Source organism: Rhodnius prolixus, unplaced genomic scaffold (assembly GCF_049639745.1).
Source record: "Rhodnius prolixus isolate KJV_2025 unplaced genomic scaffold, Rpr scaffold_8, whole genome shotgun sequence".
Classification (NCBI taxonomy): Eukaryota; Metazoa; Arthropoda; class Insecta; order Hemiptera; family Reduviidae; genus Rhodnius; species Rhodnius prolixus.
In genome coordinates, this window is record NW_027411593.1 from 30042706 (window position 1) to 30068639 (window position 25934).

At 31.6% G+C, this 25934-nt stretch overlaps 5 protein-coding genes across 9 annotated transcripts in view; 3 read left to right on the forward strand and 2 right to left on the reverse strand.

The window, feature by feature from the left end:
* GABA-B-R3 (gamma-aminobutyric acid type B receptor subunit 3) overlaps positions 1–3308 on the forward strand; it is a 146642-nt gene extending 143334 nt beyond the window's left edge. For all 5 annotated transcript variants that reach the window (XM_074122258.1, XM_074122259.1, XM_074122262.1 and 2 more), the window contains 2 exons: positions 687–852; positions 922–3308. In XM_074122258.1, the coding sequence (XP_073978359.1) occupies positions 687–852; positions 922–1938 (1183 nt within the window). In that variant the 3' untranslated portion in view covers positions 1939–3308. The remainder of the gene's footprint in view (positions 1–686; positions 853–921) is intronic.
* Positions 3309–3844: 536 nt separating this feature from the next.
* Positions 3845–8515, reverse strand: LOC141451137 (serine/threonine-protein phosphatase CPPED1-like). Its single transcript, XM_074122281.1, has 6 exons — positions 7913–8515; positions 6056–6180; positions 5702–5908; positions 5329–5467; positions 4163–4452; positions 3845–4075 (listed from the first exon to the last, which is right to left on the reverse strand). The coding sequence occupies exons 2-6, from the start codon at positions 6108–6110 to the stop codon at positions 3876–3878; spliced, it is 891 nt and encodes a 296-aa protein (XP_073978382.1). The 5' UTR covers positions 6111–6180; positions 7913–8515; the 3' UTR covers positions 3845–3875.
* A 278-nt stretch (positions 8516–8793) lies between these two features.
* Rpn11 (regulatory particle non-ATPase 11) lies at positions 8794–10574 on the forward strand. The gene is made up of 6 exons (XM_074122280.1): positions 8794–8955; positions 9100–9343; positions 9435–9651; positions 9755–9867; positions 9938–10138; positions 10266–10574. The coding sequence occupies exons 2-6, from the start codon at positions 9101–9103 to the stop codon at positions 10425–10427; spliced, it is 936 nt and encodes a 311-aa protein (XP_073978381.1). The 5' UTR covers positions 8794–8955; position 9100; the 3' UTR covers positions 10428–10574.
* A 1473-nt stretch (positions 10575–12047) lies between these two features.
* VhaSFD (V-type proton ATPase subunit VhaSFD) lies at positions 12048–16285 on the forward strand. The gene is made up of 10 exons (XM_074122275.1): positions 12048–12713; positions 12790–12871; positions 12941–13130; positions 13300–13518; positions 13593–13798; positions 13870–13954; positions 14021–14199; positions 14287–14514; positions 14672–14785; positions 15796–16285. Exons 1-10 carry the CDS (start codon positions 12656–12658, stop codon positions 15881–15883), a joined length of 1449 nt encoding a protein of 482 aa, XP_073978376.1. The 5' UTR covers positions 12048–12655; the 3' UTR covers positions 15884–16285.
* Positions 16286–16341: 56 nt separating this feature from the next.
* On the reverse strand, positions 16342–25913 carry LOC141451129 (WD repeat-containing protein 3). Its single transcript, XM_074122269.1, has 15 exons — positions 25786–25913; positions 23617–23792; positions 22913–23125; positions 22370–22567; positions 21607–21741; positions 20448–20650; positions 20246–20372; positions 19868–20067; positions 19569–19764; positions 19264–19485; positions 18915–19184; positions 18603–18815; positions 17085–17239; positions 16732–16954; positions 16342–16629 (listed from the first exon to the last, which is right to left on the reverse strand). The coding sequence occupies exons 2-15, from the start codon at positions 23785–23787 to the stop codon at positions 16462–16464; spliced, it is 2694 nt and encodes an 897-aa protein (XP_073978370.1). The 5' UTR covers positions 23788–23792; positions 25786–25913; the 3' UTR covers positions 16342–16461.
* Positions 25914–25934: the final 21 nt, after the last annotated feature.

Consider the following 25934-nt stretch of genomic DNA (forward strand, 5'->3'; position numbering starts at 1 on the left):
ACAATAAGATTTGCCATAATACTTACGTTCAAATTTCAGATTACCACTCTTTGATTGGTCATTAAATTTTAGGAGTGATGCTACTCCCTCACGAACATTTTCTTCTACATGCCAATCGTTTTCCTCATGAAATATACTTTCTTATAATCAGCCCCAATTTCGATTTTAACAATCTTGGTAGTAAATCCATAAGTTTGTTCTAATTTATAAAATCTTGCCTACTGAGTTTTTATTTGCAATAATTCTAAAACTTTCATTTTTTCCTGTTTCTAACTCTAAGACATGATACTGTTCTTTATATGATTGATCCAAAAAATTTAAAATTAAAGAAGCATTCTTGATATTTTAAAAAATGCATTAAAATCGCAGATATCTTGACAGAATTTTTGTTTGTGCAATTATCCAAAAACAGTTTTGGATAATTGTATAGAATTGTAGCAGAAACTGATTTAGTCTTCAAGTTTAATATTATTTTTCTTGAATTATTGATCAGCATACCCTGAACATAGTATCTGGAAGAAGTTCGATGACTAGAAAGGCTACTAAGGTAATGATCGTACCACAATTGACCCTCTGGATGGCTTTCTGACTGATTCTCGTACAATCTTTTGGGAAAAATCCCAAATCACAAAAGCTTAAACTCGCAAATTATAAATTATATTTTGTCTATTGTTTAATTTTAACAGATTCCTGACAGATGATCGTCGTGAGTTGTATTTTAGAGTTGAAGTTCAGAACAAGGTTTACAGGAGGGAATTACATATTTTAGACAGTGAAATAACGAAATTAGAGAAACAGTTAACGAGTGAGGTTTCATCTTGCAGTTCTCGTTCCTCCATTACAGTTCCTAGGGTAAGCAAATTTAACTTTTATAGTTTTGCTTTAAATTTAAAAAAAAAAAATACTAATTCACTGTTATAGGGTGACTTGGAGGAAACAATTGAAAGATTGAATTTGCCAGTACCAAACAGAGGCAAATCGCCAAGTGTAAGCGGAGGTATACCCATGTTATTGTTATCAGTCCTTCCTCCAGTTATTCCAAGAGCTAGCTGGCCTTCAGAAGAACACTGCACCCAGCCAATGAGACGTGGAGTTACTTTCAGTTCTGAATCAAAATTAGACGAAAAAAAAACTATTACTGACAAAATGAATTTCTGTCCTAGAGATGAGGATTTTCAAGGGCATTCTAGTACTAAAAGTTCGGTATTTAGTAAATTTTTAAATATGTTAACAGCCAGGAGTAGTGCAAGTGGACAAGGTATTAGAAAAGTGTCAGCACCTGCAAATATGGGAATTGCTTCAGCTTTTAAAGCACATATGGAGTACTTTGCTGGTTTCGTACCAGGAAATAAAAGTAATTCGGAAAGCTGTGAATCTTCGTGTAATACCAGCCGGACTGGTATAAACAGGACTCCGTTCGTAAACGTTGATAATTTTGATCTTAGAGATAGAAAATTCTCTCTAGGAGGTTTAGCAAGAGAAGAAATTAGTGATGGTGAAGATGATGAAAAAGGGGCACAGGCTAGATCAGTGCAATCATTGTCACAACCAAGAGTATCGTTTTCCATACAACATCAGTGTTCTCAACCTATATTATCTTATAAAGACCGACCCAAAGGCTCACCTAGATTTCCTCATAGAATAGTGCCAACTAGCAGTTTAAATGCTTTAGAAGAAAGGCGACTCAGTTCGTCAAAGAAATACAACATCTCTACTGTTACAACGAAAAAAGAGACATTGAGTGCTTCCAACGCTGGCAAATGTCGTTCTCTGGAAGATGCGAGACCATTGTTGAAAACAGGAGATGAGAGATCTACGAGTCTTAGTCCAAATTGTGAGGTATGGGCGGTTGATCTTGCACCTACCCAAAATAAACATGATGAAACTCGTAAAATTGAAACATTTGCTGATAAGGATGACGGTGTAGAAGAAAAATAATGAATACCTTAGAAGCAAGTTAATGGTGGTGTAGAGATTAGAGGATATTTGGGATCACCAATTTGTCCAGAAGCCGCTAATCCTCAGGATTTTACCTTGGTCTGCTTGCGTTAACCGGTATAAAAATTAATAAACACCCATAAATGTTAAGCGGACAAATAATGAATAATATTTAAAATCAGATTAGGTTCTTAAAATGTCAATTTTCCTTCATTTTCAAGAATTAAATCAGTGTATGGTCTTCCTACATTTCTTTTTTAATAATGTATGCTATATAATTTATATATTAGTACTTTTTAATTTTTATTTTGAACAGAACTGAAATTTTTGCCACAAATATCAAATTTAAATTTTTATTCGAATTAGATACAGAAAACCAGACTGACTGATTCTTAGTTGTTATTGTAGAATTCTATTGTAATTACAACATAAAGAATTTCATAATCTTTGATGCTGTCAAGCTCATTGTGAAAGCGAAAAGTTCAGAGTGGAAATTTTACCAAGAATATAATAAAGCACAAAGCATCCATTCATTATGTTCTGTCATTAATGCTTTATACATATGTTTAAGTTTAAAATCTCCACTTAGTTGAAAACTTTCTGATTGAAAAACTTGTTTTCTATAATATGTAGCCTAAGTATGCATCATCACAATACTGGCATGTATGAAATGGTGCATTATATAGATCAGAAAGAAATTATGGCTCTTAGAAATCGTCTTAATAAAACTATGTAGACTTTTTGAAAAAGATGAACACACACTAAAAGAACGTCAATTACCAGATGCTATAAAATTATGTTATTGAAGAAGTATTAAATACTCATTTTCTTTCAATATTTTCTTACTCGATCAATTTACAATAAAAATATCACTACATAGTTATATTTTCTAAATTTAATTTATATTTCCAATTTCGAATAGTCTATATTGCTTGTATCTAATTCAGCTTCAAAAAAAAATCAACGACTTCACCGGAGTTTTTGTTTTTACTTTGATATGTCAATATTTTCAAGGAGAGGAAAAATTCTCATTTATACTTTATGTTAGAATTTAACCCTCCAACAGTTAAAAAAAATTATTGTAAATATTCTGAAATTCGTATTATAAAAAATCCATATTTTTATGTACTGTGTAAAATACAATACCGTCATACATTGTTACAATATTAAGTCAAAATATACCCTTAAAGGCACTCACAGAACTTGTACATTTATCGCAAAGTTGTAGTACAATTGTACAATAACCTCGTACACATTCTATTTAGTAATTGTAAATTTGATCCCTTCTCTTGTAATTTATGTGCCAAACGTTCTAAATATAATTTGTAAATAAATAATAAAGATAACGTTAAAGATGCCACCACCTTTTATACTTTCTCTTTTTTTATTGTTAAGTTGTACTATTATTATTGAGATTATGTTACTTTAGTACCTTTACCTTGTACTACCCTTTTATTCCATTAACTTATTGATCAACAGGAAAATAGATTTTGAGGCTTTTAAATATATTCATTGATACAGTTCCTGTTATGTTTGAGAGACAAAACTGAAGGACAAAAATCAGAGCACTTAGAATTCTCTTCTAGCTTAAACTAATATTGTTTAAACTCAATTGTTGGTTTATGAGTTTAATAATTGGTAACCCACTTAAAACAACAAAACCAATTTAATAATTTTCTAAAACTCAATGGCTTATTTTTAAAACAAGACGTAAAATTCGACTTTTTAAGGGCAAATAGTAAGTGTACAATAATCATTATCAAAGTATTTTAATCAAAGATTTTAAACGAAAAGGGAAATCTCTAAATATCAAGGATTTATCACTGGTATACGTCCTGCTTGTTTTGTTAACTTTAAGAAAGACATTGTAGAGGTGAATTTGCCAATTATAAAAAAGTAGTATAAATGATATTCATTCATATTTTAATTAACAATGTTTAAAAATTAACAATTTTAGGGCAACTATCAAAATCATAATATTCGTGAGTGATTTTTTCATCCTGCACTTTAACAATGCGAAAACCTGATTTGTTATTCCCAAGCTGACAACCAATTGCTGATGTAACAACGGATTCTAAGTCCTTGTAAAAACCTCCTGCATTTCTGTGAAGGTGACCGGAGAAAACATATCTTACTCCTAAAATAACAAAACAAACAAAATAAATCTTCATTCGAATAAACCAAGAAATTAGCATTATCAATTCATAATTTTAAATATATTAACCATTTTTGTACAATTTTTCTAGCATCGGCTTTCGAACATTTTTTTTTAAAAAGAAATATGATTCTTCTTCAGTTTCAGGATCTTCTAAAAACCATGGTATATGTTGAAATATTACAGCACCATGTTTTGATTGAGATGAGAATTTAAGTTGTTCATCAATCCATTTATTATGTTCGCCTGTAATTTCTGGAACTTTACTTCCATCATAGAAATATTGCGAGTTAATAACAATAAAAAATACACCTCCTGCCCAAAATGAGAAATAATCGTCACCAAAAGTAGTATGATATCTGCAATATATGTTTTCATGATATAATCTTTTTAGTTTAAAGCCATATAAATTTCTGATATGAATTATCAATTGAGAACCGTACACAAATAAATTGTTAACGTATGGAACCAAAATGTAGGAGGTTTCATATTCATTTAGCTAAAAACAAAATATTTAAAACAAAAATAAAGAGAGAATACTTCGTCCACAGTCAAGCAAATGAGGCCACTTAACTATGTTGTTTTACAGAGTACTTTTCAGTCCAATGACATTATAAAACAATATTAGGCAATTAATATTAAACAATATATTCTCGTCTAAATGATGTAACAAAAAATCTTGATTAGCAAAACACAAACAATGTAAAATTGATAAAAAAATAAACAGTGATATGAAAAATTGAACAAGTTTTAAGTTATAGGCTAGGGGGACCATCAGCTCCTGCATACTTTCACTTACTTCTGAAAAATCAAGCAGAGAGGTGTAGTTTACATTTATTTACCATTCTGAGTTGGAAAAAACGTTTATAAAGTGTATAAATTGTTATTGCTTTTAATGGCTCTGCAATGGCAAACCCCTACCACCTTGCCATTTGAGGAGTGGCCTCAAATGTCCTCAGAGGATTTTTCCCTCAACTGTTTTCCTTCTAGAAGAACGTTGCAGTCTTTCCAGCCGAGGTTATCGTTAATCTCCCCAAAATTTTTTATCTCAGTTACAATTGTTGACTGAAAATGTTCATTTTAAACAATTATTAACTTTTCGGCAACATTTTATCGTTGGAGAGGCGCGTCCCAGTCATTTTGAAGTAGACCTAAACCTCAATATCTTTGAGCCGTAAACAACTAATCAATTTCACAATCTGCGAATAAATAATACAAAAAATAGTTTTGTGTACCTGCTTACAGTTTCAACCGTAGGCTGGTCTCCCATATCATGGTTTCCACACACACAAATAAGAGGTATTGATTCATCAACATTTTGAAATATTTCATAAAAATCCTTCATCTGTTCTTTCCGCAATTCCCATGAGGACTCTAAAAGTAACAAATTAAGTATGAAATGGTCTACCTTATCAGGTGCAGTTCTTATAAAGACGATAAAAATCATAAGACAAAAAATTCAAAACAACAATAATTAAGTATATTTAAGATATGGACAACATTACATAGTTCATAATCAGATCCCTTTCTAAATCCAGATAAAGCGAGGAATTTCAAATTTTTACAGAATAAAATAAAAACACTCAGTAAATAAAAGTGCAAAGTTACCTGGCAGTGCATCACACAAATCCCCACAAATAACAAAAAACTTTGGTTTAGGAGACAAATTGTTTATCTTTTCAACGCATTGCCTAGCTAAAATCTTTTCCTTTTCCCAACGAGTTTCTTTATGTTCGGGATAGTTGGCCATTAATCCAAATTGAGGATCAGAACCAAGCACAAAGTAGAATGAACCTTGCCATTTGTTTTCATTTTCTGCAAAACGCAAAAAAGTTTTAAGAGTATACTAATAGGAAAAATACAATTAGTTAAAAACAAAACATACAAAATGCGTAACATTACCATTAATTTTATTTCTACTAATTTTATCCTCAACCGTTAAAAAGTGATAATAATAATTACCTGCTCTCAATTTTTTATATTCATTGATTCGAAATTTATCACCTTTTCCAGTCATGTCATGAAAAAACGAAAGTCGCAATCGCTTTAAATATTGGTCAAAACCTCAAAATTTTAATAATAAAAACCTAAAAATAAAAAGACAATAAACGGAAAAAGATATATAAAAAGAGCTAGTATCAATATTAATATTAACAAATCAACATCAGATTTTTTAAATTCTGTCTTTGATATTGGTCAGACAAAAAGAAGCCGGTACTGACTAAAACTTACTTTAAAAAAAAAGTGATACACGATTTTAATTTATTGTTATTACAGTTTTGAACTTCCTTCCAACAACAATGTTTTAAGAAATGTTAGTTAACTTCACATAAATAAAAGTTGTTTGTTTTCACATTATTAATTTGACTTCTATTGGAGATTTCAGAATCTCTCTTAAGAATAATTTTCATGAAACTAATTAAATAAATAACCGATATATACATATCTATATTAAGTCTACGCTAATTACAGTTCGCACAAGAAGTTTCCATTTCTTGACAAGAGATTTCAAAATAGATAAAAACCCAAAATTGAAAACAAGGGAAAGAATTAGTTTTCCAACGGATCTCGGGCAATGAAAAAGAAGTGCATTCTTAGCAAAGGATCCCTGAAGCACCTCAAACTGCATATGATAACGAGAATTTAAAAAAGACTTTTTAAGAGTTCAGTAAAAGAAAAAAAAAGGGCGGAAATCTAAAGGGAAACACTGGGAGCTACTGAGGACCAAGGATTATTATCTAACACACAATCTACCCAAGCATGTTAGTGTATTAGCTATGGTGATCTAACTGGCCATAACTGTAAGCATTTATGACGCATCAGAACGAAGAAAATACACACATTTTCCTTTGTAATAACAACAAAATGGTCTCAGACCATCTTGCAGATGGAGAACTCCGCTCTGCCCTTCATCATTTACAGTCACATTTTACAATTAGCTGCTCTACTACATTGGGTACCTTGAAGTTGAATGGTCAGAGGGTCGCTTACAAAGTTGTCAGTAAAAACCAAAATAAAAAATTAGCCCGTTCCATAAGGAGGCTTAACTAAGTCTATATCATCAAGTTAAAAGTTAAATTGTAATAATCATTGGCAGGTCGTCTGCCGGTACTTTTGTACTTCTATCAATGATGAACCGTGAATTCTCAAAAAGGGTTACACCTTTACTTTTTCTATTTAAAATAGTTTTTTTAATATTAATATAAAATAAAAGAAAGGGTCTTCAACTTTTGGCAAGAAAACCTTTCAGATTTGGATAGTATATTTTGTGGTAAGTGTATACATTACAGTATCGATAAATTGTCTTCAACTAGACGTTTTCAGGTCGTTAAATTGTTTTCAATAGACACCCTAGGTTCTCATGAATTCGCAAAGCCTACGATAATTTTGGAAAGATACGGATATGCGGTTAAATAGCGAAAGTTCACCATTTGACTGTTAACATTTTACTCACTGACATTTATTTTGTTACTTATTTAAGCAATAAACTATTCTCATTATTTGATTTAACAATTTCTTCTTTTTCAAAGCACACAATCCTGATTTCGACACATTCTCTGACTGTAAAAAGAGGAACGACTTGTTTTTAAAATTATGAACGAAGTCCAAAATTATCCTTCACAAATTTTCCACATTGTTTAAAAATGATGCTATTTTATCCTGGATAGGGCAGTAATAAACGGACCTTAAGTAATATCTGGTCCTTTTGTCTGGCAAATTAAGTGATTTACGTATATCGATGAGTCTCTTTGTAATAAATCCACAGGCTTACGTAGTGCTATTTAAATTTTGTTAATCATTTGCTAAAATATGAATTACCTTAATATAGAAGAAAACTTTTTCCAAGGGTTGAATTGATGGCTGAAAACCTACATAGGTCACAATAAGAAACTTCTTTTTTAGGTTACTAAAAATAACTAAAATGTTTTGAAAAAAAAAGATTAATGTAAATTAATTAAATGTATGTATGCTGTCGCCTTGATTTCTAGCTTTTACAGCATAATTAAAGATATGTTTGCTTCGATGTCTTAGTGCTATTTACCATAGATAAGGTAAACTTAAAAATACTCTTATCTTATTTATATCTCGGTGATGACGTTCTTATTTACCAAAATTAAGTTTGTAGCGAATACAAAACACCAAAACAGTTACTAGTGAAATTCTAGAGAATTTTTTCTTTGTTTATGGATATTAAAAATACCTCTATTTTTTTGAACGGCCCTGATTAATGAGATGTACTTGAAGAAATTGATTCTTTAACGTTTTTTCTTATTCTTGGTTTTTAATTAGTGCCATTATAGGCATGAATATTAGTAATTTTAATAAAACTAAAAAGTTTGAAAATTAAATTATGAGTAACATGGAAAATTTATTTATTTTGCTGATAAATTATCTGAAATATAAAATTCCTTCTATAATATATAAAAACTTGAACATATTATGGATGGAATTTTATAGACACAACACTTGTCTGGACCCAACCATTAAATTGTATAATTTACGCCCAACGAAGTGAAATAACAAATTGCCCTTAGACAAGAAAAATTCTTATCTTTGAGACTGTAATGTTATAATAAATTGGTAATTTTTAAGAATAGATAAGAGTGAAGAATAACTAAAATAATGTTTTGAAAAAAAAAGATTAATGTAAATTAATTAATAAAATATCAGAAATATAAATTGCATCTATTTATTGTGGTACCACTGAACATTGGTTATGCTATAGGTGTACGGTAGGGAATGTGATAGTTCAGTCCATGAGGTTGCATTTTTTGTTTGCAGAGTTGTTTTACTTTACTTACATTGAACTGTTCAGTGCATTAATGCCTTTTTGTAAAGTTTACAGATAGTTAATTTGAGAGGTATAAATTATCTATTATCGTTTAGTTTTATTATTGATTGGCATTTTGTTTTGTATGGTATGATATGAAAATTACACAAATCCCAACAGCTGAACTTTTTTAGTTGGAGTAGAAGTTTTATTTTATGAAGCATAATTGTTTTAGCATGGATCGTTTATTAAGATTAGGGGGAGGTATGCCAGGGTTAAGCCAAGCCCCGCCGCCGTCCGACGCTCCTGTGGTGGACACAGCCGAACAAGTATACATATCTTCATTAGCATTGTTGAAGATGTTGAAACATGGACGAGCTGGTGTTCCTATGGAAGTAATGGGTCTAATGTTGGGTGAATTTGTGGATGATTATACTGTTCGCGTAATAGACGTTTTTGCCATGCCTCAAACAGGAACGGTAAAAATAAAAAAAGAATATTTTTCTTATAATTGTTTTAATTATCGGCTTTTTGCTGAAAAAAGTATTAACTTGAGATTTATAATTTTAGGGAGTCAGTGTAGAGGCAGTTGATCCAGTATTTCAGGCTAAAATGTTAGACATGTTAAAACAAACTGGGCGGCCTGAAATGGTTGTAGGATGGTATCATTCCCATCCAGGATTTGGATGCTGGTTGTCTGGAGTTGATATTAATACTCAGCAAAGTTTTGAAGCGTTATCAGAACGCGCAGTAGCTGTTGTAGTCGATCCTATTCAAAGTGTAAAAGGTATAAAAGTTGTTCCTTTGACAAAATTAAAATTAAATCAGCACTAAATTTTAGACGCTTATAACTGATTACTGATCTTAAACAAACTTTTTTCAAAATTTAGGGAAAGTTGTAATTGATGCATTCCGCTTAATTAATCCTAATATGATGGTACTTGGTCAAGAACCAAGACAAACAACTTCCAATTTAGGGCATCTTCAGAAACCTTCAGTCCAAGTACGTTACGAAAAGGAAAAAACTATTTCTTATTTAAATGCGCAACTCATTGATATTTTGTTGTTTTCAGGCCCTAATTCACGGGTTAAATCGACATTATTATTCTATCAGCATAAATTACAGAAAAAATGAATTAGAACAAAAAATGTTGTTAAATTTGCATAAAAAATCTTGGATGGATGGATTAATGCTTGCTGACTATACAGAAAATTGCAAAGTAAATGAAACTACTGTCAGTGAAATGCTGGAACTCGCCAAAAATTATAATAAGGTAATTTTCTTGAACATTTTATTGTGCAAATATCTGGAATTTCATTGGATACGTGTCGCAAAATGTTAGAGTTCAAACAAATGTATATTATTTTTGAAAAACAAGACCTAAATATATTGTGATTTAGGCCCTTGAAGAAGAGGAGAAAATGACTCCCGAACAGTTGGCTATAAAGAATGTTGGTAAACAAGATCCAAAGAGACATCTAGAAGAAAAAGTTGATATTCTCATGTCTTCTAATATTGTTCAGTGCTTAGGTGCTATGCTAGACACAGTGGTCTTTAAATAAACAAAGAACTCTTTGAAATTTTTTATTATAATTTGTATATCACAAAATCACTTGATGCTAAATTGTTTTTCTTTCTTTCTTTTTTAAAACCTAATCTTATTAACAAAGAAAAGTATTTATGTACATTAAACTTAAGTTATTTATGTTTGTTAATTTTTCATTTGACAATTAAAATGTAGTGTGTGTGTGCTGAAAATTAATTTTTTTTAGCTGGACGTGCTTCAAGTTGGAGTGCTCGCCTTCAATTTTTTCGGAGATTTTTTGCTATCGTTAGTGCGCTCCTAGTGCCTGTAGGTGTGTAGAATGCCAGCATTTGTATCATAAAATTGAATTATGGAAGACAAAACTTTTTAGCTCTGTCTTTTTCAAATTGCCTGTTCGTCAGTCGTAAGTGCCGCGTATGTTAATATGTGCTAAAAAATTAAGAAACGTATCGAGGAAAACTGTCCAGCGCCTCCCGAGTGAACTAAGAACATTTTTCGGTACTTTTCCATTAGCCGGGCGCAAATGTCGCCAATTGTGAACCAAACGCGAGCCAAGTCAACGGAAAAAAGTAGAAAACGTTCAACTATAAACAAATATTAATGAATTGTAAAGAAAACAGTTTTACCCAATACTGTTTTTCGCTTGCGCCCGGCTAACGGAAAAGTACCCATTTTTCTTAACAGTCTATTTGGGTATTATGTGCCACTTTATTTTTATCTAGACATCAAAAGATATATTTCTGTTTATCATTAAAAATGTTGTTCCGCTTACAAATTTTCCAGTATTTTTAAAAATTAAATCTTAACGTTCGTTAAATCCTGAATTTTAAAGAAAAATTGTAGTTCCTTTGTTAATATTTTACATAAGAGACATTCTTTTTTGGTTAGTTTATATTACGTAGGGAAATAATGAATTTTAAAAAAATTAAATATAACTGATAATCAATTTATTTGCGATCTTCGAAAATTAGCTTTTTAACCTAGATGAATATTAACTATTTCTCTTACCAGAGAAAAAATACGTACACAGATGGGCCCATAAAAAAGAAGGTACGTCTGGAAAACTCCTTTAAACGAAAATTCAAAGATTTGAAAATTTTTCAGAACTTCTGGCCTTCTAGCAGCGGTATAATGTCCCATGGGTTTGCGAGTGCGAGAACCAATTTTTATTTAGTAACTTAGTTAATTTTGGCGCTATATGCTAATTTTCAAATCTTTTTAAATTTCAAGACTTAAAATAATCCTCTTCGGAAGTCTAATATAAGCAATGGACCGGTACGAATGTACGAAGAAGCGAATCTGGGCTCTAACCAGAGTAAGAAAGTACAAAATTCAGTTCATAAATTTTTGAGCATCCTGATGCCAAAAATGTGGTCTTTCAACTTTCTGAAGTAGAAAAATATGGCGCAGTTGAGTAAAGTGAGGCACGAGAAGCATGAACCCTTTTACAATTATGCTGGATAGAGTTCAGTCATAATATTGTCCCCTTCGGGTTCGAAGGTTCCGCTCTTAGTGAATGAAAAAGTGCCGAACTTTCATCCTCCTTCGTATAAGATGTAAATAAAAGTAAATCTTAAACAGTAAAAGAAACAAAACAAAATTGGTCACTGGTTTTTCGAGCATTCCTTCTGACGGTTGCGTAAGAACTTTGTGGTGGAAGTTTCAAAATTTAGTGCTTACAACCCAGATCAACATCCTCTAATTACTACCTCTACCATTATCCACAGTTCATGTGGTTAAACTTTACTAATATTAGAAGGTACAAAGGGAATGTTTTAAGATTTTGTAAAAAAAAAAATTAGATGAGGCTCACAAATGGTTTAAAATTGTAGAGAATTATTTCCATACTTCTATTGAGATCAATTCATTTTCGATTTGTAAGGGGAAGGACAAAAGTAATTCGAACAAAAGGTTACTAATTTTAAAACCAAATAAATTAAGCAATAATCTCAACTTTTAAAAATATAAGCGACCATGATATATAAAATATAAGCAACGTCATGACCATGACAATTATTGAAATTCATCAAAGAACAGTTCTGAAAAGATATTGAGGACTGAGCGAACGGGATAATTGTTAACATTTTAACGATAAAATTTAAGTTGGCGGTCCTTGCTCAGGTGGGCGTGTACCTCATATTATCATCTGGTTTGGTTAACAAATTGACATCTCGTTTTGAAGAGGGTTGGGTAAGAAAAATTCAGTGAAGAAGTTTTAGAAATTTGTTCTGTGTAAAACTTCGAATGTCGAAAGAAACTCTAACACGTGAAACTCTTCCGGGATTACCGGAAGAAAAAATTGGTAAGACAGATGCATATATGACCTAATGTTGTTATCAATGAAATTCTTCCATTAATTATTTCTTCCTTTAATTCAGATATGTTAGCTGCAACAAGTGTCTTGCAACAACAGGCTTCTGAAATTCGTACTCAGCGAATAAATTGGCAATCTTATCTACAGTAAGTACTAGTGAAGTAGGCTCTCAGATCAGATACACATGTATTTAACATGCTCCTTTTTGAATTTAGATCGCAGATGATAGGGAATGAAGATTTTAATTTTATCACTGCATTTGATCATGCGGACACAGCACAGAGAGAGCAGTTAATTAAAGAAAAACGGAGCCAGTTAGCCAAAACATTTTTAAATCTGTTAGAACATGTATCAAAGGATCAAACCATACAATATATATTAGTGATGATTGATGATATGTTGCAGGTAATGTTACATCTACAGTAGTACCATGTGATATATGTGATATGCCTAAAGGAACTTGTTCCTATTTTAACTGTAACTAAGATTCAAGTTCTGCTTAAAAATAGTTAGAAAAAAATCTCACCATTATCCATGTTCTTTACATTTTTGGTTTTCAAGTCATTCTTTTCAGGAGGATCGAAGTAGAGTCGAAATTTTTCGGGAACATTCGACAAGAAAGAAAGAACCAGTATGTGGCCAATTTTTGAACCTTTTGAATGGATCAGATGGTTTCATTATAAATATGACAGCCAGAATCATTGCTAAAATTGCTTGTTGGAGCTCTGATCTCATGGACAAATCGGATCTTAACTTTTATCTTACTTGGCTGAAGGATCAGTTAAAAATCAATGTTAGTCATTTAATTTAGTTTTTCCTAATCTATTTGTCAAAGCGAGTGTAACTGAAATAATCATTTCAACATAGAATAACGAGTATATGCAGTCAGTGGCAAGATGCCTTCAGATGATGCTCCGCATAGATGAATACCGAGCAGCATTCATATCAGTGGATGGTATATCAACTTTACTTAGCGTCCTTACAGGAAGAGTTAATTTCCAAATTCAATATCAGCTTATATTCTGCATTTGGGTGTTAACATTTAATCCGAAACTTGCAGAAAGAATGAATAAGTAAATGTATTTTTTAATTATATTTTAAGAATCTTATTATTGCAATTATTTATACATTTTTTTTTTTTTAGATTTAGTGTTATCCCTATTTTGGCAGATATTTTGAGTGACTCCGTAAAAGAGAAAGTTACCAGAATCATCTTAGCAGCTTTTAGAGTAAGCTATGAATCATTCTTCTTATTAGTGTTTTTTTGCATTTTTAATTATAGAAAATTATTTTAGAATCTAATTGAAAAACCTGAAGACCCGTCAATATCCAAGGAACATTGCATTGCTATGGTTCAGAGCAAAGTGTTGAAACAATTAAGCATATTGGAACAAAGAAAATTTGACGATGAAGATATTGTAGAAGATGTCCAATTTCTCAATGAAAAACTACAGGCTTCAGTTCAGGATCTGAGGTAGTTATTCTTTTTTGTTCAGTTTGAAATTTTATTAATAATAAATATTAATGAAAACAACCATTAATGTTTTTTCTGGTATTTTAGTTCATTCGATGAGTACGCTACAGAAGTAAAAACAGGACGCCTAGAGTGGAGTCCAGTGCATAGATCAGCTCAATTCTGGCGTGAAAATGCGGGGCGATTAAATGAGAAAAATTATGAATTATTAAGAATCCTAATTCATCTTTTGGAAACTAGTAGAGATGCTTTGGTACTAAGTGTGGCTTCTTATGATATTGGTGAATACGTTCGACATTACCCCCGTGGAAAAATGTGAGCATAATTACTTTCCTTGATAACCTAATTTTGACGTAACCGTCAGAGGAATGTATAAGTAGTAGTGGTGGCTCTGGGTTGAATTTGTCTAGTAGGCTACACCTCTATCGCAACAGATACAAAGTAGAAATTAGATTGCATTGTTTTGTTTCAGTGTCATTGAAAATTTGGGTGGGAAACAGTTAGTGATGCAACTGCTTTCTCATGAAGATCCAAACGTGAGGTACGAAGCTCTTCTTGCTGTACAAAAACTCATGGTTCATAACTGGTACGTTATAAAAGTAAATTTTGTTTAATCATTAACTACGTAATCTATTAATTGTTAACTGAAAATCAATAAATAGGATGCTCTATGCTGAGGATTTGTATTACTGGCGATGATTACTGGATGATGTATTTCACTGGCCCTGAAATATTTCATCCCATTTTATACTTGTAAAATGTGGAATAGGTAGAATGGAGAATGATGTACATATTGTACTAAAGAATGCTTCTTTGTGGGAACCGATTACCTAAGAACTGCTTGAATACATTAGAATCGTTAGCGTCGAAAAGTAATGAGAAATGTGATTTGTATTTAATATTAAGACATAAACTCTCAGTGATTGTCACAGAAGGCACCCTATTGAATAAAAATTGAAGTTTATTTGTCAATGAATTGTACCGAGTGATAGAAAAGATTCATAATCATATTTCCTTGGCTATCAACTGCGTTTAAATTCACGTTGATATCCGTTGTTTGATTATTACTAATTACATGTTTGAGAAGGCGAATTCACATTGTGCAGGAAAAATTATTCGGGGGAGTTTTCGGGAAGTAGCTATCTTAATATGTATAGCTTAAACTTATTTCATTCTAATGTGTCCCTTAAGAACATTTTCTGTTGCCTTCATTATAATGGGTAATGTTAGTAGACTCAATTCTTACAAAAGATCTGTGCGTAGTTTAATTGTTAAAACTATATCCTGATTTTTTTTTAAATTTAAGGCGCGTAACCTGAGGTTATTAGCGCCTGGAGCTTTTTCAGTGCAATATAGGCCTCTGGACAGTGTTTTCTCGTTACGAACGAACTAAGAGAACTGTACGAAGCTCCTAGGTAAAGGAAATCTAAGGGCCAACAAATGAATTCGAACATAGTTAAACCCTTTCCTAACATATCCTTACTATCATTTATGTCCTTTTATTCTCAAAAATATTTTTAATTTGTTCATAATATCGAGCCTTATATATTTTGTAAGAGAAGAAATAATCTATTTTTGTTTTCACAATGTGTGCAGGGAATACCTTGGCCGACAGCTGGAAAAAGAACAAGATACTACGGCAGCAGGAAAAACATCGGGAGGAGTTCTAACAGGAAAAGCTTAGGCTATTTTTTTTGGTTTTTGTTTTAATAATTGTCTATACGTATTGCTGAACATAACATATAATTTTGGGAGTGGTATTTTAGTTCTTTGTTTAATTTGAATTGTTAATGGTACATAAAAATGAAATTGTACATTCCATTGTTTTCAAATAATTACTTATATTTTATGTTTGAAACAATATATCATAACAAATTGATGTTGATTAAAATACTGAGGGAAAACCTCGGTGGTAAGTTTTATTCTGATATATGTATAGTGAATGTTTGTGTGCAATATGGAGTAGCTTTGATCATAGGCTGCTAATACCAGTTGAATGAGCGGTCAAATTTGAAATGTTTAAAATGTATAGCATATTGTAAATAGTGCATCAAATTTTAGTTAATAAATATTGTTTCAAAAATGATCAATTTATTATTCCAATTATTTCAAGGTTTCTTTAGTATCATTTGAATAAAAAAATTGTAAATTTATTATGCCATCTATATTTCTTCTAAAATTACAATCGTATTACATATTTACAATTTAAAAAAATATAAACATCTTAATAAAATTTAAATACGAAAATATTAACAGGAAGGTTTAAAGTGTCAAAATCGCAGCAGCTTTCTTTAATTTTTCTTTCCTTTTTTTCTTGTGCTGTTTTTCTTTAAACTGATCAGAAACATCTTTAAACAGTAGAATGCCTTCCTTTTTTTCAATTTCTTTCTGTATATACATTAAACCATGCAAGTTCACGCCTATCAAATCCTTAAAATAAAATAAATACAATGAATTAAGGAAGTTTTTTAGAATAACTAAATTAAAGAAAAATTCACCAAAAGCAATTCCAGAAATTAAAAGGATAATTACTCTAAATGTAGTAACAGCATCCAAAGCTGAATTCTGTATCTTTTCAAGGAGTCTGATTTTCGAAGTGTCTGAAGTAATTGGTCCATGATGAACTTTTAGTAATAATAACATTGTTTTCATAGCAATTTCACAAGTTAATGGCGTAGCAAGCAATTGTGGTAATAAAGTCATTAAAAAGCTGACATTGTGGAAAGGCAAAAGTATGAGTGCTTCCTCTAAATCACTAAATAAGGAACATATAAAATGAGTTCTTTATTTTAATTAAACAAAAAAGAGAATGTACTTAAAGCCAAAACAAGAGTTTGGATTTCTGTAACTGTCACGAAAAAATAGTAGATTTAATAACTTCTTACCTAGTTCTGATACTTCCGATAGTTTTTGCTAAATATTCCTGAGGAGTTTTTAGATTAAGAGCACTCATCATTATAGGTAAGTCTGGCTTTAATCCTAATTTTAATCCCTCCTGGTATTCGCTTAATGCATCCAAACATTCGATCAGAAGTTCCGCCTAAAGGATAATTTGTTAATATGTATTTACATATACACAATAAAAAAAAAAGTACATACAATAATAAAAAATGGGACAATAACAAGAAATGAAGAAACCATACTTTTTTAATTTCAAGCTATTAATATTAAATAAATATATATTATGAAGGGGCTCGACTAAGGTGGCAATTTTAAATTCATCAACCTTTCAAAGCATTTCAAAGTATAAAGGTTTATTCTGAGTCGTGAATCGGTCCACTACCATGCAACAAGGCTTTGATTAATGCGAAAAATGGGGTCGCAATGAATACAACCGCTTCAAGATGTCCAGCGTGTAAATGCTGGACTACAAATAAAATCCCTCAAAATTTGGCGTATTGAACCGGATATGAATGTTTGCAGAAAATTGGTTGCTAATCAAAGGATCGAAGTGGAATTATGTAATGTAAGAATCTTGTAATTATAGGATGAATATAGATGGTTTTGAAATATAGAAGTAGCTCAAAAATACTGATTTACTTTTTCTTTTTGATGTTCTTCTCTAACTGAACCTGGATGAACTCTTCCACATATTACCACTTATCCAGAAAAATAATCAACCAACAGCATTGTGCAAGTTTTGCTACCTTCTCTATTTTTTTTTTTATTTTCAAGGCCGTTAACTTTTTTTCAGTGAACTCTGCAGTGTTCTCTCGTTAATCACAACACTGTTCATAACCTACTTAGATGTAAGAAGCTCCTAGGAAGAGAAAAACTAAGGGCTAGCAACTGGATTCGAAACCAGAATCTCCGCGATGAAATCAAGTATACGCTGACCACTAACCTAATCCCTTCCCTTACCTTCTCTATTCTTTGTGAACGTCGGTAGAGATATATGTTAGAAAGTCCTTTAAGCACTCTAAATCGAAATTAAGAAGACCAGAAGTATTTTTTGCAATCCTTGTTTCTTTTTTCTTTCAACTGTTATTTTCTATAGAGCTTGCAGATGAATATTTTTTATTTAATATTCAATTCATTTCTTGGGTAGTCCCAAATGATTGAATTAACATGAAACTGATCTGTATACGAAGTTCAAGATTCGAAAACTCAGATAGAAAAAACTCTGACATCACAATATTCCATATGCTTAAGTAGAACCATAGTTAACTATAACTGGAACGAGAATTATATATATCGATAAATTTTTTTCCGCCGTGACAAGATTGTTCAATGTTAAATGCTGGTGTTTTTTTAACGATTTTTGAATAAGAAAATTTGTGACATGCGCAGAAAAAGTAGTTAATTGCCCGTATTTTTGAATCCGGTGAACTCGTTTCAAGAGTAAACCTTTAAAAATTGCACAAAAAATACATTTAATGGTTTATTAATAAATTGGAAAGTACCCCTCTTTCAGATGAAACTGTTTTAGTTGACGGAAGTTTGCTAGGGGCAGATTCGCCTGTAGCAAGTTCCTCTTTTTCTCTTTCCTCTTCTTCTTCGTCATTAAGTACGAGAGGTTCCTCAGTTTTTTCAAATACTCTTATAGCTCTATCTTGTCCGCAACTGACTACATAGTCACCACTCAAGCTGAGACACCAACATTCTCCAAAATGCCCCTAAAAGATACGTATATGCACGATATATAAAATATATATACTCGTAGGATAATATAGAAGGATGATAATAATAATTAAATTTAAAATCAATAATATTACCTTTAACGTGATTATTTTGTTAAAACTATCAGCATCCCATTGTTTGACTAAACCATCCTTACCACAGGTAAAGAAATAGTGAGTACCATGCAAAAATTTAACATACGTGACTGAATCGTCGTGGGCGAACAATGATTTATGACAATCACCAAAATCTAAACCCCATATTTTTACGTTTCTATCAGCACTACCAGTAATTATTAATGTGGAATCTGATGAAATATCAGTACACAGTATAGGCAACTTGTGACCATATAAACTAATAAAAAACTAAAACAAAAATTAATTGAGTATAAACATACTATGAATTAATTACAAAACATTTATATTGTTTTTAATGTTAACTAACCTTAAATGTATCCATAAAAAATATTTTAACAGTACAATCGAGAAGTGCAGCTGCTAAAAGTCTTCCACAAGGAGAAACTGTTGCATAAAGCACTGCATCATCTAACTTTAGTGTTCTTATATGACGTAATGATAACACTTTTGCTTGATGATCAGGTATGGTTAATAATTCAAAACTCCAAATTTTAACTGTACAATCACTACTAGATGTTATGGCACCTGTCTATAGGCGATTATCCCATTTTAGATTTTTATAATTAACTGATAAAAAATAGAAAGGAGAAGAAAATATTTATTTTAAGATACCTGATCATGTGTTTGAATAACACTCCATACTTCTGAAGTGTGTGCTGGTAATTTTTCCAGTATATCACCTACAGATAAATCTACCACTAGTAAATGGCCATCTTTCATTCCCACCAATGCATGACGATCTCCAGGAACAAAACATATACTTAAGGAATATCCTGTTTCAATTGTACGTAAACACTGCAATGATTTCCTGAAAATATAAGTGCAAAAGTTGTAACAAGCAAAATTTATTAAAATAATTAGAAGCAATAACTAAAATTTTGAAAACTTGGAAATTAATGATTATGAACTACCTGTTCCAAATTTTAATTGAATTTGAACCAGCCGAAGCTATAGCTAAATTGTCTGAACTGAATGATACAGCCCTTACTTCCCCTTGATGTCCTTGATTTGAAATATTTCGCAAGCATTTAGGTTCTGAGTCTTGTATGTTTAAACTGTCGAGAATAATTGAATGCAGTACCAACATATTGTTGGCTAAAGACAGGCAAATCTAAAAATACATATCATAACTTCAATTTTATTAAATTCAAGGTGTAGATAGATTCTATTTATTTAAGATTAAGCAATACTTAGGACAATCAAAGTGATATATTAAGACATTAGGTTCCCAATTAATTCGATTTTATCTGAATAATACTTAATTTATACAATATGAATGTTTCACTTACCCTAATTTCAGATTTTCCTTTTACAACAGATAAGGATTTAATTTTCGCTGAACTTTTAATAGATGGTAGACGAACCACAAAATCTTTTAAACACAACCCTGTTTGACTTGGGGCGTCGAGACCTAACCTTAACAAACAAATTAATAATTAATATTTTAACCAAAAGAAATAATAAAAAAGGAAACACTAAATCACAACTTACTTAAGAGCTTTTTTCTTTTCTTTCTTAAATCTCTTTATTGAACGTTTAGTTGCTTCATCTTTCGAAAGAAAAGCAAACACTTCCGCAACACTGTCTTTCCCATGAGCAGCAAGCGTACTACCGGCAACATCAGTAGCTAAAGAAACAAGTCTTCCTTGTCTCTCTCGCAATATTGATCCAGCTTTCGCTATAGAAATGTCCATCTGTATATAAATTTGAACACTGACTGGTATTAATTTTTTACTCGCCACAGAAGTTATACAATTTAACGAATTTCACCTCGGCCAAAATAAAAAAAATGACTGAAATTGGTATTATTCTTTTTTCCTACTGAATTAATGAATCAGTTACCAAAAACCATGACAGAATCTATATAGTTAGTGAACCCATAGAAGTACACTATGTCTGCCAAAGATCTCCTCTGGATAGTGAAGTTAAGAAGGAATCGACATCGAAAATGCAGCAGAGGAATAGAAGTTTTATAAATTCAGTTTGTATGATGTCGATTAGCTAATACTATTTTTGGCATAGAGAGCAAACACAAACTTGCACATTCGACTATTAGACGGAGAGTATATATTAGTAGAGTTGCTGAAAGATCTATGTAAAAACCCTGACATTTTTATTCATGTTCAGAAATAGGAATTACATGTAGTCTAAATTATAATTTGGCTGACTGCAGAATTAATCCGTCAAGGCCTTGTGGCTATAAGGATAAAATTGTAGGCCTATTAACCAGCCACTGCAGACTCATAAAACAGATTCTGTCAGGAAGAGTGGGAAACGGCACTGCACGTATTGTGTCAGTGCGAGGGGCTTGTCTGGCTAAGGATGTTACTTCTCGGGGAGAACTGGTAAAGCTGTGTGCTTTACCAGAGACACTCTCCAGAATTAAGAGTCTGATTAAACGCATGGGTCTAGAGGGCGAGCTCTAGAGTAGGGGAGCCACAATTGATCCAAAGGGGTCGAAGTCGCGTAGGTCTTGGGCCGCTCTACTAGAATCTTATCTTAAATTATAATCTAGCATCAAATGCAATGGCTAAAAAATCGGTATAAGTAGCACCATAAGATAAACGCAAACCACCAAGCCTTAAGTAAAATAAAAGAGTGTACAAATCAATCATCCTATCTGAAAGTATTTTTAATCAAACTTACTAACATTAAATGGATTTTCATGATCTTCATTGTTTTGTGAAGTGCTATTTTCTCTCTGCAAAGACCACACCAATAGCTCGCTGTCATTGCTCCCGGCAACAAGAAATTCATCTTTTCCTAATAACGCCAAGTCCCACACCTGAATTTTGGCAAACAGTGAAACACTAAATAAGAAACTAATAAAGAATTGTAAATAAAAATAATTTAATAATTTCAGATTTAAATCAAGTTTATATAGTAAACGGAAATATAAACTATTACATCCTCTCACCGTTCAGGTACTCTACATTTTTCTAAAAAAACAAAGTCTGAAAATTTGACTGGCCTCTAAGTTAAGTAGTACTACTATAATTTGTTTGTTTTTATTATTATTTTTATTATGTTAATATGCTTCCAGTTTCTCGTCACTAACAATAAAATATTTCTTCTATTAGTCAGTGGCAAGAGAGGAGCATGCGTATAAAAATCACAGTCTTAAGGTATAAACTTTTGAGCTTCCGAAGTTGGTGAAAATCCTAACTTTTTACCGAAGTGATACAGAATATCCTACCGATTCATTTTTTCTACCTGGGAACAGTAAACTTTTATACGATATTCCTTTAATATAGTGAAGTTTTACTAAATTACTTTGTTATGGCAATCACTTAAAGCGTGAATGTCTTCTATTTATTCTCGCATTAAAAATAAACATACTTAACTTTGACCTTATACAACATTCGTACAATGATTGTAGATATTGAATAGTGTAAATCATTCTAAACATTTACCTCAGTGACATGAGCAGCAATAGTATGAAAACAATGGTTTGTATCCAAATCCCAGAACTTTATAAATGTATCCTTACTGGAAGAAATTAAAATATTATTCTGTTTTAAAAAAAGTAAAGCTGTCACAACGCCTTTATGGCCACTTAATCTCGTCAAACCACATTCCGCAACTATATCCCACACAACTATTTCCGTATCCTTAAAAAAAAGAAAAGAAAAAAAAATTGATATATTTTTAAAATTTCTGTAAGTTTTAAACAATCTGGATTTTTAAAATTAGGTGAATTAAATAGGACAAAATAAGGTTATGAGGGTTAAAAGGTTTCTTCCTGAAATAAAGCCTATCCAAACTTTTTTTTCCACTTAAGAACGAGAAAGCTGGACAGTTTCAGGATAAATGGAGCTATTAAGATTTGATTATACCTCCCCTTAATTTGCATGAAAACGGAAGAACAAATAGTACTATTTCCACGTTTTGGAAGAAATAATTGATTTAATCAATTCTTAAAAATGATTATACCTTAATGCCTTAATAATGCATACCTTTCCTCCGGATGCAATTCTGTGACCTTTGCTATCAAAAGCAAGGCAGTTAACAGCTGCACGGTGACCAGAAAAAACTGCCTTTACTTCTTCTGAAAGTAAATTGTTAATGTTCACAGAGCCATCTGCATGGCCAATAGCAATGTGAATTTTGTCTGGACTGGCAGCAAGAGTTGTCACCTCACTATGAGTTTCATTTGTTATGGTTAACGCCTTAAAAAATAAAAACACATGAAAATTGAGTTTGTATGAAAAAACTTTTTCATTTTATTTTCTATTTTTAAACTAGTTTTAATTTATTTAAATTTTTCCAATATATAAAGCTTTCGTACTACCATCGATCATCGAATATCAGTAGTTCTAAAGTTGTAACTTCCAATTACAAAGATTAAACCCACTTTGTGGATATCATCTATACTAGTCAACAATACTGTAGTATTTTCAACAATTTAATATAGTATCAGAATGTTTGTTAAGATACTGAATCAAAACACACACACACACACACACACATTTCTCCATTAGATTGGGGATAACGGTCGGATGACAAAGCAATGTTACTTGCCGCTTTGTGATGATATCCTTACATAAGTGAACAAATTCGTTAGATAACTAAATTTAGAGAGCGAAAAATCACCTTTGCAACTTCTGTCAAATCAAGTCATCATTTAATTATTACATTGAAGTATCAAAGACATTCGTACCTTCTCTCCCAACCTTAAATCCCAAATATAGACGTTCTCACAAGCTCCTGCAGCAAAAAATCTGCCCTCTTGATGTTCATATATAACTGAACTGATATTACAATTTCCGCTTGTTATAACATTAAAACTACCTGAAGGTCTGTATCGCAAATACTGTTTAGTTAAACCCATTTCGTATTACTAATAGTGATGGGCTATTAGAGCGGACTCGTTCCACTGGAACGAGTCCGATGGTGGAACGAGTTGATTCAAATCCCTATTTTAAAAAAAAGTGATTCCGCCCCGCCCCAAAAAATTGAGGCAAATTAAAATGAAAATAATTAATACTGTAGTCGTTTACACTAAAATAAAACTCACTTAAGGCTACTATGTAGAAGTTCACTGACACATTCCAACTTGTAAGAGGAATCCACACCAAAATACAAAATCTGGCGAGCTTAAATACTGATGCTTGAAGAATAAAATAAGTTCCAAGGTTTTTTTAGAATATCGATTCTAAAATAATATTCATTTTATTATTTTGTTAATTTCTAAACAAAAGTAGGGGTCGATCTAAGACAGGGAGTCGAAGGAAAAATAATTTCGTACCCAATATAGCGAACCTTGCAAAGAAACACCAGGCACACCCATCTCATTAATTAAAAAGCAATGCTGTAGTTACTTTACTTATTATTTAATATTTTATTTTACATATAGAAAATGCTGTGTGCTTAATCTTTAACTTAGCGGCTGGACGCTCTTTCTCTTATCTTCATTGGCGAAAGTTAAATCGTGTACATGTTATTACGACGATCAAAGTAATACTGAGCTAAAAAATAGTATTACCTAACTGGTTTACTTACTGCTGTATCCCTCCCACTCTATCACCTACTTCACAAACATTCGTCGATTGGAAATGGGTTGTAGTTTAATATTCGTTTCATTTGAAAACAAAAAACATTATAACGCTTTCTCAAGATGTTTTTAATTTTTAAAAATTTGTTTTTGTCCATTACTCTTATAATATACGAAGAATTTCGAATAAAATATAATATACAAACACAGAATGATCTAGAGTGCAGGTGGAGTCAGTCGGCGTTGTCATGGTGATGGAACCGTTTAACGACTCCGGCCCAACACCAGCAATTTCATTGGTTAAATCCACTGGAATTGGTGGAGTCAAATCCGGAGTGATTTAAATCCTTTTGAAACCGGACTCGTTCCATTTTTTCGTTCACTGAATCTAGCCAATAGAAAATGCTGGAGCTGGAACCGGAGTCGTTAAACGGTTCCATCACCATGACAACGCCGACTGACTCCACCTGCATTCTAGATCATTTGTGTTTGTATATTATATTTTATTTAAAATTCTTCGTATTTTACAAGAGTAATGGACAAAAACAAATTTTTAAAACTTAAAAACATCTTGAGAAAGCGTTATAATGTTTTTTGTTTTCAAATGAAACAAATATTTAACTAAAACCTACTTCCAATCGACGAATGTTTGTGAAATAGGTGATAGAGTGGGAGGGATACAGCAGTAAGTAAAGCAGTTAGGTAATACTATTTTTTAGCTCAGTATTACTTTGATCGTCGTCATGACATGTACACGATTTAACTTTCGCCAATGAAGATAAGAGAAAGAGCGTCCAGCCGCTAAGTTAAAGATTTGGCACACAGCTTTTTCTTTTTGTAAAATAATAAGATATTTTAAAAGCTTGATATTAATTCATAGTAAATAAATATTTCTTTCTTTATGAGTAATTATCATTTTGTTTGAAGGGTTATAATTTTTTTTTATGGGAATAATTTCCTACCCATTTGCGTTTTTCTTCTTGAATCAAGTTAACTCCGGTGGTCAAGCTAGATAACGACAAAACTGCAGTTGCTTTAATTTTTATATTTGACTAGCCTATTTTTGTTAATATTTGGTTACGTTGTTAATTTTATATTTATCAGATCAATTGGGAATTAGGGAACTACTTAATGTGTGTTAAAGAAATATAGTTTTGTTATTAACTGGAAAAGCTAACTTTTAATTATTTATTTAATTACAATGCGTGACATTTGTACTAATGCATAGGGTAAGTACAGACTGGAATCAGTGAACGAGTTGTTGGAATCGATTCCAACCCTGGAACTGATTCAAATCCAACGACTCCAAACGCGGACTCGTTCTGCCCATCACTAATTACTAACATTTGATGCTAACAAAACGTACAATTTACTTTCATAACCTTAAGTGCATGAGCTTTGTTTGTAATGCTTACTGCATAACACATGTGTTATGTATCAAATTTCCCTCTTCATTCCAGTTTTGTAAATAATCTGATTTCTTA

Excerpts from the sequence above, each read along its gene's own strand:
- LOC141451137 (XM_074122281.1), bottom strand. The coding sequence starts at position 6,110 with ATGACTGGAAAAGGTGATAAATTTCGAATCAATGAATATAAAAAATTG. Across the intron at positions 5,909-6,055 it reads ATATAAAAAATTGAGAGCAG|AAAATGAAAACAAATGGCAA; the intron begins GTAATTATTATT and ends TGCGTTTTGCAG. Across the intron at positions 4,076-4,162 it reads AGAAAAATTGTACAAAAATG|GAGTAAGATATGTTTTCTCC; the intron begins GTTAATATATTT and ends TTGTTATTTTAG.
- Rpn11 (XM_074122280.1), top strand. The coding sequence starts at position 9,101 with ATGGATCGTTTATTAAGATTAGGGGGAGGTATGCCAGGGTTAAGCCAA. Across the intron at positions 9,652-9,754 it reads TCCTATTCAAAGTGTAAAAG|GGAAAGTTGTAATTGATGCA; the intron begins GTATAAAAGTTG and ends TTCAAAATTTAG. Across the intron at positions 10,139-10,265 it reads TCGCCAAAAATTATAATAAG|GCCCTTGAAGAAGAGGAGAA; the intron begins GTAATTTTCTTG and ends ATTGTGATTTAG.
- VhaSFD (XM_074122275.1), top strand. The coding sequence starts at position 12,656 with ATGTCGAAAGAAACTCTAACACGTGAAACTCTTCCGGGATTACCGGAA. Across the intron at positions 13,799-13,869 it reads CTTGCAGAAAGAATGAATAA|ATTTAGTGTTATCCCTATTT; the intron begins GTAAATGTATTT and ends TTTTTTTTTTAG. Across the intron at positions 13,955-14,020 it reads TCATCTTAGCAGCTTTTAGA|AATCTAATTGAAAAACCTGA; the intron begins GTAAGCTATGAA and ends AAATTATTTTAG.
- LOC141451129 (XM_074122269.1), bottom strand. The coding sequence starts at position 23,787 with ATGGGTTTAACTAAACAGTATTTGCGATACAGACCTTCAGGTAGTTTT. Across the intron at positions 19,185-19,263 it reads TTTTTATGGATACATTTAAG|TTTTTTATTAGTTTATATGG; the intron begins GTTAGTTAACAT and ends TTTTTGTTTTAG. Across the intron at positions 16,955-17,084 it reads ATCGGAAGTATCAGAACTAG|TGATTTAGAGGAAGCACTCA; the intron begins GTAAGAAGTTAT and ends TTCCTTATTTAG.